Here is a 15,879-nt window from a genome sequence, read left to right on the forward strand (position 1 = left end):
AACAAGTAATGATCCACATCGTGCCAGGCAACATCAGAATACTCAGAGCCACCGTAGCACATTAGAAGGAGAAATATCTGCAGCTTGGGAGGTGTGTGATTGGTGTATCAATGACAAGTTATTTCTCTCCCGCTAGCTCCTTGCTTGACTTTGTAAAATGAGGTGAGATCGGAGAGGATCTTGAATCTCATTTCCATCCAGCAGCAAAAAGAAGGCATTAGAAGGTGGGGGAGCAGGACTGGAAAGCTTACACAAAGTACAGTGCAGTTAGATATACAAATCCATCTCTGATCTTTTCACTGTCTCTCCACCCAGTCCCTCAAACATGCAGGGAAGATAAAACACTTGCCACTGGATAAACTTATCCCTCCTTTCATGTATAGGACCCTGCAAATCCTGATGCAGTCCTGGACGATTAATCTGCTTTCAGATTACAGTCATTTCAAATATTATGATGTGGAGCTGGTGATCTCTAATATTTTTCTGGTGACAAATTTATTTGCTATACTTTGTTTGTTTGCTTTTGTTTTTTGAGTGTTCACTTACAAATTTTCTGTTTTGAAGGTTGCTAATTAAATTGCCAGAGCTGAACTACCAGATCAGAGTGAAAGCAACTATCGACAAGTAAGAAACTTAAAAGAGAAGATATTAGACAACTCTTTTCCTACAGAGACCATGCAGCTTTCTCAGTAGCTACCCTATCTGCTTTCGAATTTGCTTAAAGGGGGAAAGAAACCAATGAACAGTTGAAACATATGGGTTTCACACAGGGTGATGAGGGTAATGACTCTCTCTAATGTGGAAAATCTCTTTGTACTTTAAAAGAAAGCTACCCTTAACTGATATTTTGAAATTGGAGACGAAACATCCATTTAACATTTGTTTCAAGCCTTAAATAAAATTCAGCCTTAGACAGTGCCATCACAGGAAACTTAAAATCAAACTCTGTTGCATTCTCTGCCTGTACCAGTAGTCCCATGCAGCTGTTCCAAACATTGCACACAATTTGTGCTTGGAAAGCTGGTGCTGTAATTAGTAACTACAGCAGCTTACAGTGTTTTACTCCTGCCTGACATCAAGGCTGTTACATAAGCTCCTCCTTACTAACAGGTTCAATACTCTATTATATTCCCATTACTTCTCATAGCAACAATGAACCCCAGCTCCTACTGCTGGTTATAATTTCCTGAGCAAAACGCATTTCAGAGCCTGCCTATAATATACTAGATGCAGAGCCAACACTGTTGCACAAGTACATCTGTTTGAGTTGACTAGTCTTCTTAGCAAGATCATGCTTTTCAGTACAGTGTAACAGACCTGACCCCACAGCAAGCTTGGTTTCGAAAAGATGAGGGCCGCTTAGCATGAATAAGCACCAGGTATGATTCCAAAATCAGTACAGCTGATCCAATTCCTCGCTGCCCACCACTCTCCCTTGCTCTGGCCACGATGCTGCTACCCTACAAACCACTCTGCTCCTCACTGCATGAGCACAGGTGCTGGGCCAAAAGAAGGAAGGCAAACACCTGGTCAGTAAGCAGCAGGAGAGAAGACAGCTTCCTCTCAGAAGCTGTGTATGTGCACCACCAGTGTGCCAAGAGCTATCTACACAGGCCTCTATTACCTCACAACACACTCAGTTAGCACAGCAGCTTTCAATTTCCATATGTCATTCCAACAGCAGAGGGAAAAGAAGTTAGATACAATAACCGCACATCAGAAATATCACTGCAATTTTTGGAAAAAATAACTGAAATCAGTAACATACATTCAACAGATAAGGGAAAATATACTGTCTCGAGATACATTACTCAAAGCAAGCACAGCTCACGTTTACTGATTCATCATCTGTTTCCTCCTCTACCCCTCTTCTATTTTAGGAATGTTTCAACAGTAAGGTAAGGAAATACAATATGAGAGTCCTTCAGCTATCCAACATGTTTTCACTGGAGTGCGTAAGTGTAATGTTCTCTGTAGCAATCGTAGATTCGTTCTGTGTGGAACACACGTGAAAGCCATGAACATGGATGAGTCAGCAAATGGCAGCCTGTCAGTAGAATTCCGACACCTGGTAAGCTTGTCTGCTCTTTTCTTGCCATGCACCTCTGGCAAGGAAATAAAATACTCTTTAAAAGCTACACAAGGAGAACTACAACAAGAAATCTACACTCGTTTTCCTCTCCCTTAAAGGATTATTTACTCAACACCTGTATCACACTCCGTACTGCTATAAAGTGAGACTGTATTTCCACAGAAATTACACAACAAACCCTACTTAATGCCAGAAGAGGAAATGACTAATCACAAACATTAAAAAGAAAAAAAAAAAAAGTCCAGGTGAAATACATATGAATGCTTTAGATCTGATTGAAACCAATGCCTGAGGCAAAAGTTTTTTTGAGAGCCAACAGAAGCGTTCCAGTAGCTTCTCCAGTGTCTCAGCTAGTCCTGCTTTCAAAGCAGACTCCCTCACCTACACTACTGTTGTGCTGGAAAATATTTATCAGAAGGCCACTGAATGGACTTCTCAAGGCACAGAGTCAGTACCTTCATTGAAGTGTATCTCTATATTCAAAACAAATCCTTATTACATTAAGGGCATCACAGCTACAGTTGGCATTCTTTATGTACTCATCTGTAGTTTCTCTGCCACATAAATTCTGTTTTGCTTTATACAGCAGCCGAAAGAAATGAAATCAAGTGCTGGAAGCAAAGGAAATGAGGTTGGTGGATTTATTTTAGATGATAGTTTTGATTACTCTCCCAAGTATTTCAGGCTGGATTTTATTTAAATCCAACAGCAACCATATGTAAGTAAATTAGATTTTGAAATATATAGTCTCCTTCTAAGTGTTGGACTCAGCAATCATGTCATTGTATGAGCACAGTGAGAACCTTTCAGAAGCACTCAGAAACCTCAATTATGTGCCTCGAGTTTCTGTATTTAAATAGCTACAGAAGATGGTAGGAAGTAATCACCTGAATGCCTGCATGGATTCCCTGTTAGCTTCTGAAAAAAAAACAAGCTCTTCGAGCACAGCAACTTGAAATGTGTGATCTGCTGGCCACGCTCTCAGCTGACATGACGGCGTGATCGTACTTGACTAAAAGAAGTTGGCATGCCCAAACCAGGACCAAATTCCCTGACTGATTTTCGTCTGAATTCTGGTCTGGCGTCCCCCTCGTGCGGTGACACAGCGGTATGACACGTCAGACCGAGCAACAGCCACCCGCAGCATCCCAACCATGTGGAGCTGTGGGGCATTAGGACCCCCGAGCTGTGACGTGGCTCACCGCCAGCTGATTTCCATCAGCGGGGCTCCTCGTTGGTCAAAGCACCGCCTGGAACCTTTAGGAGCATAAACATTCGTTTAACAACAGCTAGAAGCATATTTGCAATCTTGGTTTGTTTAGGCTTAGATCTCTTTTTCCAAAAATCTCAGGTTTTTCAAACTTAAAATGGGGCAGAGATAAGGGAAGTTTCCCAAACCTTTTCAGCTTGATTCTACCTGTGTTGAAACATTTGAGCTGGGTGGATGGATGAGCATTTCACTTACAAGCAGGCAGCTCTAAGCTGGATTTTCCCTTTGTAAGGCAGCTGTGTGATTCAGATGCCTGAGGATCTCCTGCAGCCTCAACCTCACATGTACACAGAACCTTTTGTTACAGCATCTGTACACGTCCTGAAGGAGGGGCTCTGGGGGAAACAGGAGGCTGTGAGGCACTTTCCCAAGGAGCACTTCTATTTACATTGACTCAAAGTGGAAGTACTTTGATTCAGGAATACAAATCTTCCCTTCTCTCCCCTCTTTTCCTTCTTGCTTTTGTTTTGTAAGAAGTCTGGCAAAACAAATACGTGATGGGAAAAGAAAAAAAAAAAAAGCAGGAAAAAATGGCAAAAAGCTTTTTATATTTTGACTCGTGGGGATGGAAATATCTATTTTTAAAGACATGTTTCTCAAGGGGCAGAGATTTTACAGCGCTGTTAATAGAGCTATGCTAGTTTGTCATCCAAGCAAAATGTTGTAATACAAGCTAATCAACTACGACAAACAGATTGTTTGTCAAGAAGTTTCTGCGTATACAAAACTGTTCTCTAGGACAGAAGCCTACTTGTGCTTAAGGACATGGCTCCTGTGACTGCTTTTTTTTGAGCTGCTTGCTTGTTTCCTGGTTGAAGCTTAACATCCGTGTTTAGACTGGGGCTGTCAATCAGTAAAGAAACTTTAGGAAGAGTGGGAGACAATAGCAGACGCACGAAAATCTGTTATATTTGTGCAAAACCCCGTGTTGTAAAGCAACATTTTTACACAAGTTGAAAGTAAAGAAAGCGTTGCCTTAAAACCAGGGTTGCTGGTTTTCTTTCGGTTTAAGAATCATAAGGAAAAAATATCCACCAGTGATTTGGATTAGTTTGGAGTTTAACAAAGGGTTTCCTTCTTTTTCTGTTCTGCTTAGAGATGAGATGTGTGTTTTCTTGCAGCGTTGTGTAACCTTAGCAGCTGGATTGCCCAGGCAATGTTAAACGTCAAGCATACACTCACAGTTCATTATCTGCTTTTTCCCCTCAGGGCCCTCATATGGTGACTGAAGAGCTGCACTCCATCAGCTTTGAAACACAGGTCTGCCTGTATGGACTGACTATCAATTTGGAAGTGAGTATATTCTGGACAGATTTTCTATGGTGAAGACAAACAGCATTTTCCAGGGACTCACAAGGAGCAAGCCTGGTGGGCCAGGCTGCAGGCCCATCTATTTTAGATGCTGTCTTCAGCAGTAAGCAGTTGCCAGATTTCCAAAACTGCACAGAAGGCTGCACAGATTTCATGCAACATTCTTAGCCCTTCTATGCAAAAGCCAAAATGATCTAAAGACCATACACTCCATTTAAGCCAGTGACAAAATAAATAAATAAATAAATAAATAAATAATCATATGCACTAGAAGGCACATCCCTCCACTAAACATCATGAACGTTAGGAGAATGTTACAACAACAATTGCAAGCAATACGCTCAGGACATCCCTGCATACCTAAAACAGACTATTTAAACCCATTTAGTGACCAACGCTACCATGACTCACTCTTCTGCCTGCAAAAAGTCATGCAGCCATTCTTCTTTACAACTTTCATGCAGCAAAAAGCTAAATTTGCTGCCCAGGCCAAGCTAACCCAAAACCTGAACACACTCCCAAAGCCCATTTCTCTCTAGAAACAGGCTGGACAGCAGTTATCAACAGTTGGTCTTGCTCTACTATGCTGGAAGAGCCCAGGCTCAAGAGCAGTATTTGGAGGGGGCAGAAGACCAAGAAAGGGCTAAAAGACAAGTCTTTTGTTTTTACAGACAGCTGTCATTACCTACTGTGCTCATTTTTTTCCCCCAGACGAGCTCTTTGCCTGTAGTGATGATTTCCAACGTCAGCCAGTTACCCAATGCATGGGCTTCTATTATTTGGTACAACCTATCAACCAACGATCCTCAGGTAGGTCTTCAGTAAACAAATAGTGGCATCCTGCATACTCACACTCTTATTATTTGGTTGCCAAGTACATTCATTATAAAAAGGCTGTTTCTCCCCCTTAAACAGACCTTATTTTCTTCAGATACACAGTTATCAACATCGTATTTCTATGTTATTTGTTCTATCTTTTGTTCCCTGCCCAGATGTAAAACCATATGCCTCTTAGCTTTTATTTTTTAGACTAAATTATTAGCTCACAAATTAAGGAAGGGTGATGGCCCTTCTTCGCAACTTTCCCAGGTCAAATTTGTCTTTCTGGAACATGGTTGATTAAAATCATACACAGCACAAAATAATTCCACAGGTGCAATTCAAAACTATTGAAGTAGATATATGGCTGGGTCTATAATGTAATTAAATGCTACTTCCCCTCATTGTAGAGGAGCTAGTGCTTTACACGAAGACGACTGCAAGAGCCAGGTAGCACTGTCTAGTAGCTTTAATGCTGAGCAAAAGCAGAATCATTGTTTCCCCGTCTCCTGCTGGCACAGCACAAATTTTAAATTCAGTTGTTTGCTGTTACTGCATTTGGAAGTTGCAGAACACAGTATCTGCATTTATTGGACAGGCATAAAGTGCCTTAACATACATCACTATCAGAAGCATAGCAAGGTATTTTATCATCCAAGATGTATACAGCCTCCCACTCTCTCCAGGAGCATCCCCCTATAGGTTTGCTAGTAATCAGGGAGGAACCATGGCATCTTTGTCCAAGTTCATTCCGCTCCTCATTCCACCACACCCCCTGCTTTTTTTTGTTGTTGTTGTTATTTGTAAACACTTCTGACCTCTGCTTAAGCACTTGCTGCTTTCTTTTAAAGCCTGGAGTGTTTTCCATAGTTGCTAATAGTCTAAATAAAGCATTCATTCTGTTGCAGAATTTATCTTTCTTTAACAATCCCCCTGCTGCCACTCTAAGTCAGCTCTTAGAAGTACTGAGCTGGCAGTTTTCATCCTATGTTGGCCGTGGACTCAATTCTGAGCAACTCAACATGCTGGCAGAGAAACTTATGGGTAAGTTTGTAGAAACATACAGATTTTATTTGTTTTGGGGCTCTTTTATTTGATAGTCAAAGGTAATGACTTTAAGCATGACCTTCACTTCCACCCTTGACTTCAAAAATACCATTGTGACATTGTTCTTCTTTAAAGAAAAGCACACCTCAGCTTCTTCTTACCACAAAGTGATTCAATTGCTGAATATCTAGGCTGCTAAGCCAAAGAAAGAGGGCATCAGAGTCACGTTCAACACTACTTTGTTTCCTTAGCAAGTACTCATTATCTCCAGCATCAGCTATCAAAAGGAAGTCTTTTTGCTTGCTTATGGGATTTTGGCCTTTTTGGTGACAGCAATGTGTCGGGTTTTTTTGTTTGTTTGGTTGGTTTTTTTTTTGTTGTTTTTTTTAAGTACCAGTTCTCTGGGGCATGTTTAGTCCTGGGATCCATCTTTTACTCACAATAACATAGAAATGAAGCCCTGCATGACTGGAAGCTCAGTGAGACAAGCAAAAGAATGCTTCAGTCTGACTGTCCTCGAGAAGGAAGAGGCCTCAGGAGAAGGCTGGCAGAATAAAAGAAAACATTCCTGTTCCTGGAGAAGAAATTAGTATAAAATATACTGTGATCCACAAGAAACTCTAAGCTGAGGATGTAACAATACCTCTTACTGCCAGGCAAGAACTAAAGTGCCAGTCAAAGACTGGACAGAATCTTTACTTCTTACTGCTCTCAAAGCTGGGAAGCTAGGGCCAGTTTTCTTTAGTAAAGGGTGCCTTTTCTAGTGGTTTCTTGTTAGATAGTGGAGTAGAAAACACCCCTGTTATTCAGTTAGAACCATAATAGGAGAAAAAAAGAAAACATCTGAAAACTTGGAAGCTCAAGACAGAGCGATGGCCAAGAGAAATAAAACTTAGATTGAAACTAAAACTGAGCACAGTGTTGCACCAACGAGGCCCCAGACAACTTTAAGCAAAGATTCCCCAGGCTACCATCAGCAGGCCTCAGAAAGATACACAAAACTCATCGCCAGCTGCATGCTCTCTCCCTGCACGCGGCCCTTAGCAAGCCCCTCTCAATGCCTCCCCAAGCTTGGATGGGCTACGCTATTTTTCAGCTGTATGGATGTGAAATAATATTTCTTTCAGAACTTCAGAAAAACAGACTCACATTTTTCTATTTTACTTTTAGGGCAACAGGTCAGTTACAGTGACTACCAGCTCTCCTGGGCAAAGTTCTGCAAGGTACGGTTCTGAAAGTAAAAGCACACATCTAACTCCATCCCGCTAATGTCAGTGATGAGATTCTCAATTGCCTCGTGTGGGTCTTGTAGCCCAGCACAACCAAATGAAGTCTAAAAGCTTCACCATGAAAACAGTATTTCCTGAAGTTTAAAGCTTGGGCTAAGAGATCTATTTAGCTACATTCATACAAGTACCACAAACAGTTATTATAGTCAAGTATGCCCTATATATTTCTGTAAATCATACAATCATGTTGGTTGGAAAAGGCATCTAAGGTCATCAGGTGCTACCCAATAATCAATATAGATCATGCTATCAATGCACAGAATGTTTTTCATAAAGCATACAGTATGTTTTCCCTATATGCTCAGTCATGACCTAAATTATTTCAAGTCTGTCTACATATTCAGTAACTTTGATCAGAAATTACAGCACCGAAAAAGAAGAGTAAATGCTTTTTGGTCATGCTATATTGATACACAGAACATTGAAAGTAGTTTGAATTCTCAAAATATAATTTAGTAGTGAGAAAAACTTTGAACATGAATTTTTCTTTAAAAAAGGGGAGTTGCAATGCATATCTTTAAAAAAAAAAATCATAGTTTTTGCATTAGGCTTAAGCAGACATGTTACTGAAAGCAGCAATTCCTATTTGTCATTTCAACAGACACTAGATTACTCTTCAGAAATTGAGACAGTTATATCACATGGATGTGGTGTAACAATATTCTCATCATGTTCTTCTTCTGCATGTATTTCCCATTAGGAACATTTACCTGGAAAGTCTTTTACCTTTTGGGTTTGGCTTGAAGCTATACTGGACTTAATTAAAAAACACATTCTTCCTCTTTGGATTGATGGGTGAGCAAGAAGTAACAACGGCCGTGCGCTGACCTCTCTCTGCTTTACCCTTTTTTCTTCACTAGCTAAACAGAAGAGAACTTGCAAAGAGTCAAACATTTCTGTCTCTTTCTCCCCGTTTATGATTTTTCAAACTCTTTGCAAAAAGGGAACACCTCTGAATCTATTAGAAATGCAGAATTAAGTCCATATTTTTTGCAAAAGTAAAACCATGATTTCCTATTACACTTCAGGTACGTAATGGGATTTGTAAGCAAAGAGAAGGAACGAATTTTGCTCAAAGACAAGACACCAGGAACATTTTTATTAAGGTTTAGTGAAAGCAATCTGGGTGGAATTACCTTTACTTGGGTGGATCAGTTAGAAAATGGTAAGTGCAATTAAAAAAAATAATAACATAGAGCTCAAACCCTTTGGTATAATTGTAGCCACAGTTCATTGAGGTTTTTTGTTTAAAAGTGAAGTTCATGTGTATAGTGTTAGTTTGGTCTGGGGAGAGAAACACAAACGAAAGCTTCGCAAGTCTTCCTCTCAGTGCTTTATATTACCATAAATAGGTCCATTAGGGGGATGTACCTGCTTAATGCAGGCTTTACGTTTGTTCCCATGTGTGGAGGATGAATGCCTTCAAAGATGCTGGTACAAAAGGTAAAACCCATACCAGTGTAAACTTAGAAGGAAAACAAAAAGCATTCCAAGTAGAGATGTTGACCTAGCAGCTATCAGAAGCTCCGTGCCCTTGTGTTCCTACAGGAGAAGTAACATTCCATTCGGTGGAACCCTACAACAAAGGCCGCTTAGCTGCGCTGCCCTTTGCTGACATACTGCGAGATTACAAAGTTATCATGGCAGACAACGTTCCTGAAAACCCTCTGAAGTATCTGTACCCAGACATTCCCAAAGACAAGGCCTTTGGCAAACACTACAGCTGTCAGCCGAATGAAGGTTGGGCTCCGTTTCTGTACTTAACCCTTCTGGAAAGCAGCTTCAAGGCCAAGAGGCAACTCAAGGAATTTGGGGAGAGGAAGAAGGGAACAGATCACGATGCCTCCTTTAATTGGCATCTTCATGAGAAATGTCTGATGTGTGTCTGTCATGCAGACAGCTTCATTTTACTAATAGAGCCACGGGGTCTTGGCGGTTACATTAGAGGCTACAACAACAATATTTAAAAGAAGCTAAGAAGTAGATCTTGAGTTAGAAGGAGTCAAAGTAATTGGATTTTTTTCCTGACCAACACATTGCAAAATTCAGTATTCAGATGTTCAAATGAGATGAAAAGTCATCCTGCTCTTCAGCTTCATAATTGGGTAAAACTGTAACAAGTTGTGTCTTCAATTTCAAAGAATTCTGTATTTTCCAAACAGCTTGGAAGGCCTGCTTTCATTTCACAATGAGGCAGCAGTTACCCCTGGTAACTACACTGGAAAAAACAGCTAGATAAATCAGCTCCAAAAGGCTAGATAAGATTAGTTCCAAACATGCTCGCTCTTCTCTGGGTTACAAGTCAAACCATTTTTAGATCAATCCCATAAAAAAGAAAAAAACAAATCCCTGATTTTTCTAGATAAGCTCAGAATGATGTACATTTCTTTATAAAAGAATACAAGGCCATTTGGATTCAAATTCCCACACTTCTTAAAGATACTTTGAGGCAGCATATGCTTTTCTTCTTCATTTTAATTCGGTGAACTTAGCCTAATGCTCGAGTCCTCTAGAAAATTATGCGCCTATTTAATTTCAAGCAAATGACATATCTGAAGCTGTGATAGAGACAGGGCTCCATGCAAGCATTTGCAGAGCTGAAATCTAGAGGCTCAGAAGTACAAAGCTTTTGGAGTTCTAGCACAGTCCTCTCTCTTCAAAGCCTTAACAAGATCTCTTCTATCAGCTGTTATGCTGTACCTCAAGACAGTGACGTAGGTATTTCCAATGGAAAAGAACAGTCATTTCTGTGACTATGACCTGAACCTGGACACTAACCTCAGGAATTCCCCAATTCTATGGCTGCTTATTTCATCACGGTTGTTTCTCATTTAAGATATTATGGCCTGCAGCATAATCAATTTCAAACAAATAATAAAATTAATGGGCTGTATTTAATTTCTCTACTATTGATTTTTTTTTAGTCTCAAAACCCTCAGACGGAGGAGTCAAAGGTTATGTTCCTTCTGTATTTATCCCAGTCTCCAAAATGTGAGTAACCATACATATGTACTACTCTGAATTTCATTATGTTTACATACTGTTTCCAACTTTTCCCTACCTCTATACAGATAGTTTGGGATAGCAACATATCTGAGTTTTGGTTTGGTCAAAGACTGCTAAAAACAAAAAAAAAGGGAAGCAAAGAACTTTACTAGAGTGCTTCTCTCATACACGTGGCAAAACATTCATCTAAACTGAATGCAAACTTAATGGTTCTTTGGTCATCTTTCATGTTCCCTTTTTCAGCAGCTGAGACTACAGAGTCAGGCTTGACCTCTGTCTTTCTTTAGACCTATTCCCTGCATTTTTAAACACCTAGTCGTTGGCATATGCTCACAGGGCCACCAGCAAGCCCAAATACAAGCTTAACTGACTTAATTAAGCATTCAACATGAGTCATTCACTGTAGCCCACAGCAGTCCTCCATGAAGTTGAAGGGATTTCGGTTACTTTTAATATCATTTTCTTCTTTTTTTTAAAGCTTAAATGATTCTACAGAACCACATTCTCCATCAGATCTTCTTCCAATGTCTCCAAGCGTTTATGCTGTGCTGAGAGAACATCTGAGTCCCACAGCCATCGAAACTGCCGTACGTTGTAAACTTTTCCACTGATAAGTTAACACTCGGCAAACAGCGCATGCAACACAGATGCTGGTTACAGAAAGGCCACTCATACTATTACCAAAATCCTGGCTCATCCATCACTTGCACTACTGCATTCTGAACCAGTGGTGCAGATATTTCCTACTCCTATGCTGCAGCATACTTGGATGCGTTGTCTGATATGAAGCTGTCTTACTTCCTGGCCAGGGAGTCAAGAGCATTCAAACCTAATATGAAATGCGTCCTTGTTTGTTTCAATACGTGAAAATAGTTCTGACCTTCTAAATTGTATTTGTGAACTACACATGCTAGCTGACATTTCCCTGTTTTAGCAGTGAAAAGAATAGTTGGCTTCACTTCTATCATCGAATTCCAAATATTTTTAGGGTCCTTTTTTTTGTTGTTGTTTTGTTTTCCTTTTTTTTTTTTTTTGTTTTTTTGTTTTTTTTAAGCACATGCAATAATTCTTCAGCCAGCTCTGCCCAGAGCTTGGGAGGGTCAAATAGAATCATTTTGCAGTTTTTAAGTGCACTAGAGAAGTGGTTCATGGTGCTAAGTGGGAGGATTGCTGGAGGCTCTTGCTAGGAACGTGTTCAAGTTCAACTAGAAATCAGGGGAGAAAAGAGTTTTGAAAGGGTTTTGTTCTTGTTTTGTTGTTTCTTTGGGCTTGGTTTTCTATTTTTTGTTTGATTGTTTCATTGTTTTTGTTGTTGATTTACATTTTCCATTCTATTTACCCTGCTAAATGAGAAAGGAGGAAAAACAGTTTATTCTCCCAAATTCACACACCAGGTGAGCAGGTGGTGCCATACTGACGTACAGTAAGCAAAGTTGTTATTGTTAGAGCAACAGATTTTCTCTATGAGGTGTCAGTGAAAGAGCACTGTGCAATGCAGAGAACAAGAGTGAAAGCTGCAGCAGAAAGGATGTCCTACTCAGTAACAGTCTTAGCAGCCTTGCTCAACTCTTATCTATTCCTCTGCTCACTGCAAAAGCAAGATTCCAATAAGAGCCTTTCTGTCCAAATCCATAGGTTACAAGAAGCACAGAAATTCATAAAAAGATACATATTTTTTCTTGAGAACTTTTTCATACACTGTTTTCCAAAGAGCAGCACTAGATTTTGTAAAGAACTAGAAAAGACATTTTAAGAGTTGTCAAGATGATACTACAGCTACCTTGAGGTTTGATGCACAACTCCTTTTGAATGAGCAGCAGTAACTGCCTTGAGACTGATCTTTTCCTCTTTTTTCCTTCTAGCTGAGTTCTCCTTACTCAACTGACTGAAGTTCACATATTGGAAAAAGAAGCAATTGCGTGGACACTGCATGGGTTAGAAGCATAATAAATATCTTTCCTGCCATCACTGTAAATCATTATTTCCTGGAAACCATTATGATGCTATTTTTGGGCCTCCTTCTGTTTTCAGTTCCACATAAAACAGACATTTTCCGCCTAGAGGTTACACATAACCACCTGTAACTGCTGCCCACACTGATAAAAGGCCAAATCCATCCCCATTCGCAGGTCATTTGATTCAAGTGGGGTCCAGTAGGTATGAATTTCTTCCTGTGGAATTACTGACCATAGAATTGTAAATACAACAGTATAAGAACAGATATTTTTTTTTTTTTTTTTTTTTGCTTCTGATAATAGCATATAAGGACAACTAAAGACTTTAAGGTACTTGAGGAAATCAGTTTTTATTACATTAAATAGTTTGCTTAATCATCTCTTTATATACCCTCAGTTTAGCTTCTATTTTAAAGTGAAGATTCTCACCCTCCAAGTTCAGTTACATTCAGGGTTTATTTTTTTCCCAAGATGAACTACCTTGAGCACAGACTGTCACCACAGCAGAAGATCTGAGAGAGAGGAAAGCAACGCTAGGAAAAGCTGGGATACTATCTGGTACATGCAGGCTGGGAAAACAGTTTCAAAAAACAATCACCCAAGAGCTATAGCATTTTCTGTCCATGGGCCAATCAGTGATACGTAACAAGGTTACACACCTGTCACAGTCTCATTTCATGAGCAGGATAACTGGTTTTACACCACCTTTGAAAAATGTTTCATTTTGCTTGTTTTGGCATAGATTTATGTTAGTTCATCTGTTTGTTTTTCCCAGTATTATCTTTCAACATTCTGTTAATAGAATAATAAAATGGCAGTTCCAGGGCCATTGTCTTTCACGCATGCAGCGTCATTCAGATTTAACTCGTGTGCAAAATAAATGGCTAATGCATACAAAGTTCTTTGAACACACACTTACTCAGGAAGTGCGTGAGGTGAAGATGCTGAATACAGACATCTGGGATGAAAACAACCCCCTTGCATCAGTCAGACCTAGATTTCAGTTTCATTTCTCTTCTTTACTCCCCCCCCCACCCATTGATGTTAGCAAGCAACATCTCTGTTAGAATGGAGAGAAATTCTTTTGGGGCATTGCTGAAATATCAGATCAGACATTAAATGACCAAACATCTCCATAGTTGATCAGTCTCAGTGATTCCAAGCTAGCTGCAGAATCATATTTCTTCTCGTGAAGCATCACGTAGAAATTATTTTCCTTAACAGTGACTATTGTGTATATATGTCTGAAAACAACTGTAATTTATACGACCAGTATGAATAAAAAGTGTTTTTGGCTTAAAGTTGGACACCTGGATTTTTGTGGAATTCTCCAGGATAAAAATAGAGACATGCATCACCTATAACCTATGTCAGAAAAGACCTTCAAGACCACTTCTTTTGGTTGAGCACAAGTGCAAACTACAGCAACACAAGACTTCAACAGCAACAAAGTAAACTTCACCTCACACTGTATCCTTTTTTTTCTGACCTGTTTTTGCCATCTTAATGCGAATAAGATGAATTCTGCCCATCTAAAGGTCATGAAAAATGCAGTTTAAAAAAAAAAAAAAGGACGCAGACATGGCATGTGAATCACTCTTCCTCCCTTTCCTTTCTGCTCCCTGCACAATTCAATTATTTTTCTTGTGTGGCTGAATAGGATTGCGGATCAGGTTTTGGTATCAGTTTTCTTTGTTTAATTGGAAGGCGTACTACTTCAGCTCTGTTTGCCACTTTGAAGAGACAAAAGTTATTTTCTTTAAAATAAACATATACTGACAAAGTCTTCTTCCACAAAAAAAAAAATAAAAATAAAAATAAAAATTGTCCTTTTATAAGACGAGGGCTCAGAGGAAGAAACTGAAATGTGAAGAGAAAAGCACATAAGAAGGGACACTCTCATACACTGCTAAAAGAGATGACATTTGCTCGCCAGTACTTTCACTAACTGCACTTGCGCTTTCACTGGGTTTTGCAGCTGCATAGTCAAAAATAACAGGAAAAGAACCCAACAGAACTGTGCTGTGCTTTGTGTCCTGCCCTACCATAATGTTTCAAATTAAATGTAAAAATCTATTAATTACCATTTTCCTATTGGTTTTATTTTATAAAGCACTCACATTCATACCAGTACTCAGGGCTTACAGACAAAAAGCTTACCAGCAGACCTTCTATTTACACATATCTTCCATTAGCTAAGAAGTTTCCTCTGTTTGAGGAGAGTGGGAGACACAAACTAAAACAAAAAGGACCCAAACATCCCCCATTAAGTTTATATTCTTTACTGACCGTTCACACAGCAGATGGGAACAAACAAGAACCCGCACGTCCTTACAAGGCAGCAATAAAGATGAAACACGGGACGAGGGAACCTCTATATCAAGAGATATTTACTGGGATGAAAACTCTCAGCTGGCCAAACGCCAGGAACAATTAAAACACTCAACTGCCTATCGTGTGTAAGCAATCCTGCAAGTTTCTGTCTGTTGGATAGAAATCTGGGTTATAGTTCATAAATTAACAGCCAGAGATATGGTTGTACAATCTTTCAATGTATTTCTTGAACACAGACAGCACAGGAAGCAGAGGCAAAGGCCACCCTTGGGGATTTCCATGCCCGCCTTGCTCTCCATGGCCCAGCCAGGACTCCTACCCACCCTGCAGCTTGTGCAGCAGGGGCTGAACACCCTGAGGTTTCTCCACTGTAAACACTTGCCACTGTGACTCCCATCTACAAGAAGGGTCAGTAAAAGGATCCAGAAAGTTACAGGCCTGTTGGCCTGACCTCAGAACTGGGAAAGGCCATAGAAGAGATCACATTGAGAGGAATCACATCTGTGTGGGATAACCAGAAGTGCTGCTCTGACCAGACCAGCACGAGTTCACAGCAGGCAGATCCTGCCTGAGCAGCCTCATCTCCTCTTATGATTGAGTGACCCAGCTGCTGGTGGAGAAAAAGGCTATTGACCAGTGTCAAAGGCTTTGCTGAAGCCTAGGTAGACTGTCTCCTACAGCATTCTCCTGGAGAAGCTAGCAACCTGTGGCCTGGACAGGTGTACTCTTCACTGGGTAAAATCTGACAGGAGGACT

General features: G+C 40.1%; 2 protein-coding genes across 5 annotated transcripts in view; one reads left to right on the forward strand and one right to left on the reverse strand.

The window, feature by feature from the left end:
• Window positions 1-15,017, forward strand: part of STAT4 (signal transducer and activator of transcription 4) — a 40,094-nt gene extending 25,077 nt beyond the window's left edge. The window contains exons 11-24 of the mRNA XM_031604434.2: window positions 565-624; window positions 1,881-1,898; window positions 1,978-2,071; window positions 2,679-2,723; window positions 4,572-4,655; window positions 5,385-5,483; window positions 6,401-6,536; window positions 7,710-7,762; window positions 8,529-8,623; window positions 8,857-8,993; window positions 9,377-9,568; window positions 10,753-10,819; window positions 11,313-11,421; window positions 12,697-15,017. Of these exons, the coding sequence (XP_031460294.1) occupies window positions 565-624; window positions 1,881-1,898; window positions 1,978-2,071; window positions 2,679-2,723; window positions 4,572-4,655; window positions 5,385-5,483; window positions 6,401-6,536; window positions 7,710-7,762; window positions 8,529-8,623; window positions 8,857-8,993; window positions 9,377-9,568; window positions 10,753-10,819; window positions 11,313-11,421; window positions 12,697-12,723 (1,216 nt within the window). The 3' untranslated portion in view covers window positions 12,724-15,017. The remainder of the gene's footprint in view (window positions 1-564; window positions 625-1,880; window positions 1,899-1,977; window positions 2,072-2,678; window positions 2,724-4,571; window positions 4,656-5,384; window positions 5,484-6,400; window positions 6,537-7,709; window positions 7,763-8,528; window positions 8,624-8,856; window positions 8,994-9,376; window positions 9,569-10,752; window positions 10,820-11,312; window positions 11,422-12,696) is intronic.
• Window positions 1-15,879, reverse strand: part of MYO1B (myosin IB) — a 166,508-nt gene that overhangs the window by 148,684 nt on the left and 1,945 nt on the right. Inside the window, exon 1 of one of the 4 annotated variants that reach the window (XM_090144298.1) lies at window positions 15,079-15,095. The exons of the other annotated variants lie outside the window; for them this stretch is intronic. The gene's annotated coding sequence lies outside the window, so the exon portion shown is untranslated. Of the gene's footprint in view, window positions 1-15,078; window positions 15,096-15,879 lie in introns of those variants that run through there. 4 annotated transcript variants of the gene reach the window in all.

The sequence above is a fragment of the Phasianus colchicus genome, chromosome 7 (genome assembly GCF_987193195.1).
Source record: "Phasianus colchicus chromosome 7, bPhaCol1.hap1.1, whole genome shotgun sequence".
NCBI classification, from domain to species: Eukaryota; Metazoa; Chordata; class Aves; order Galliformes; family Phasianidae; genus Phasianus; species Phasianus colchicus.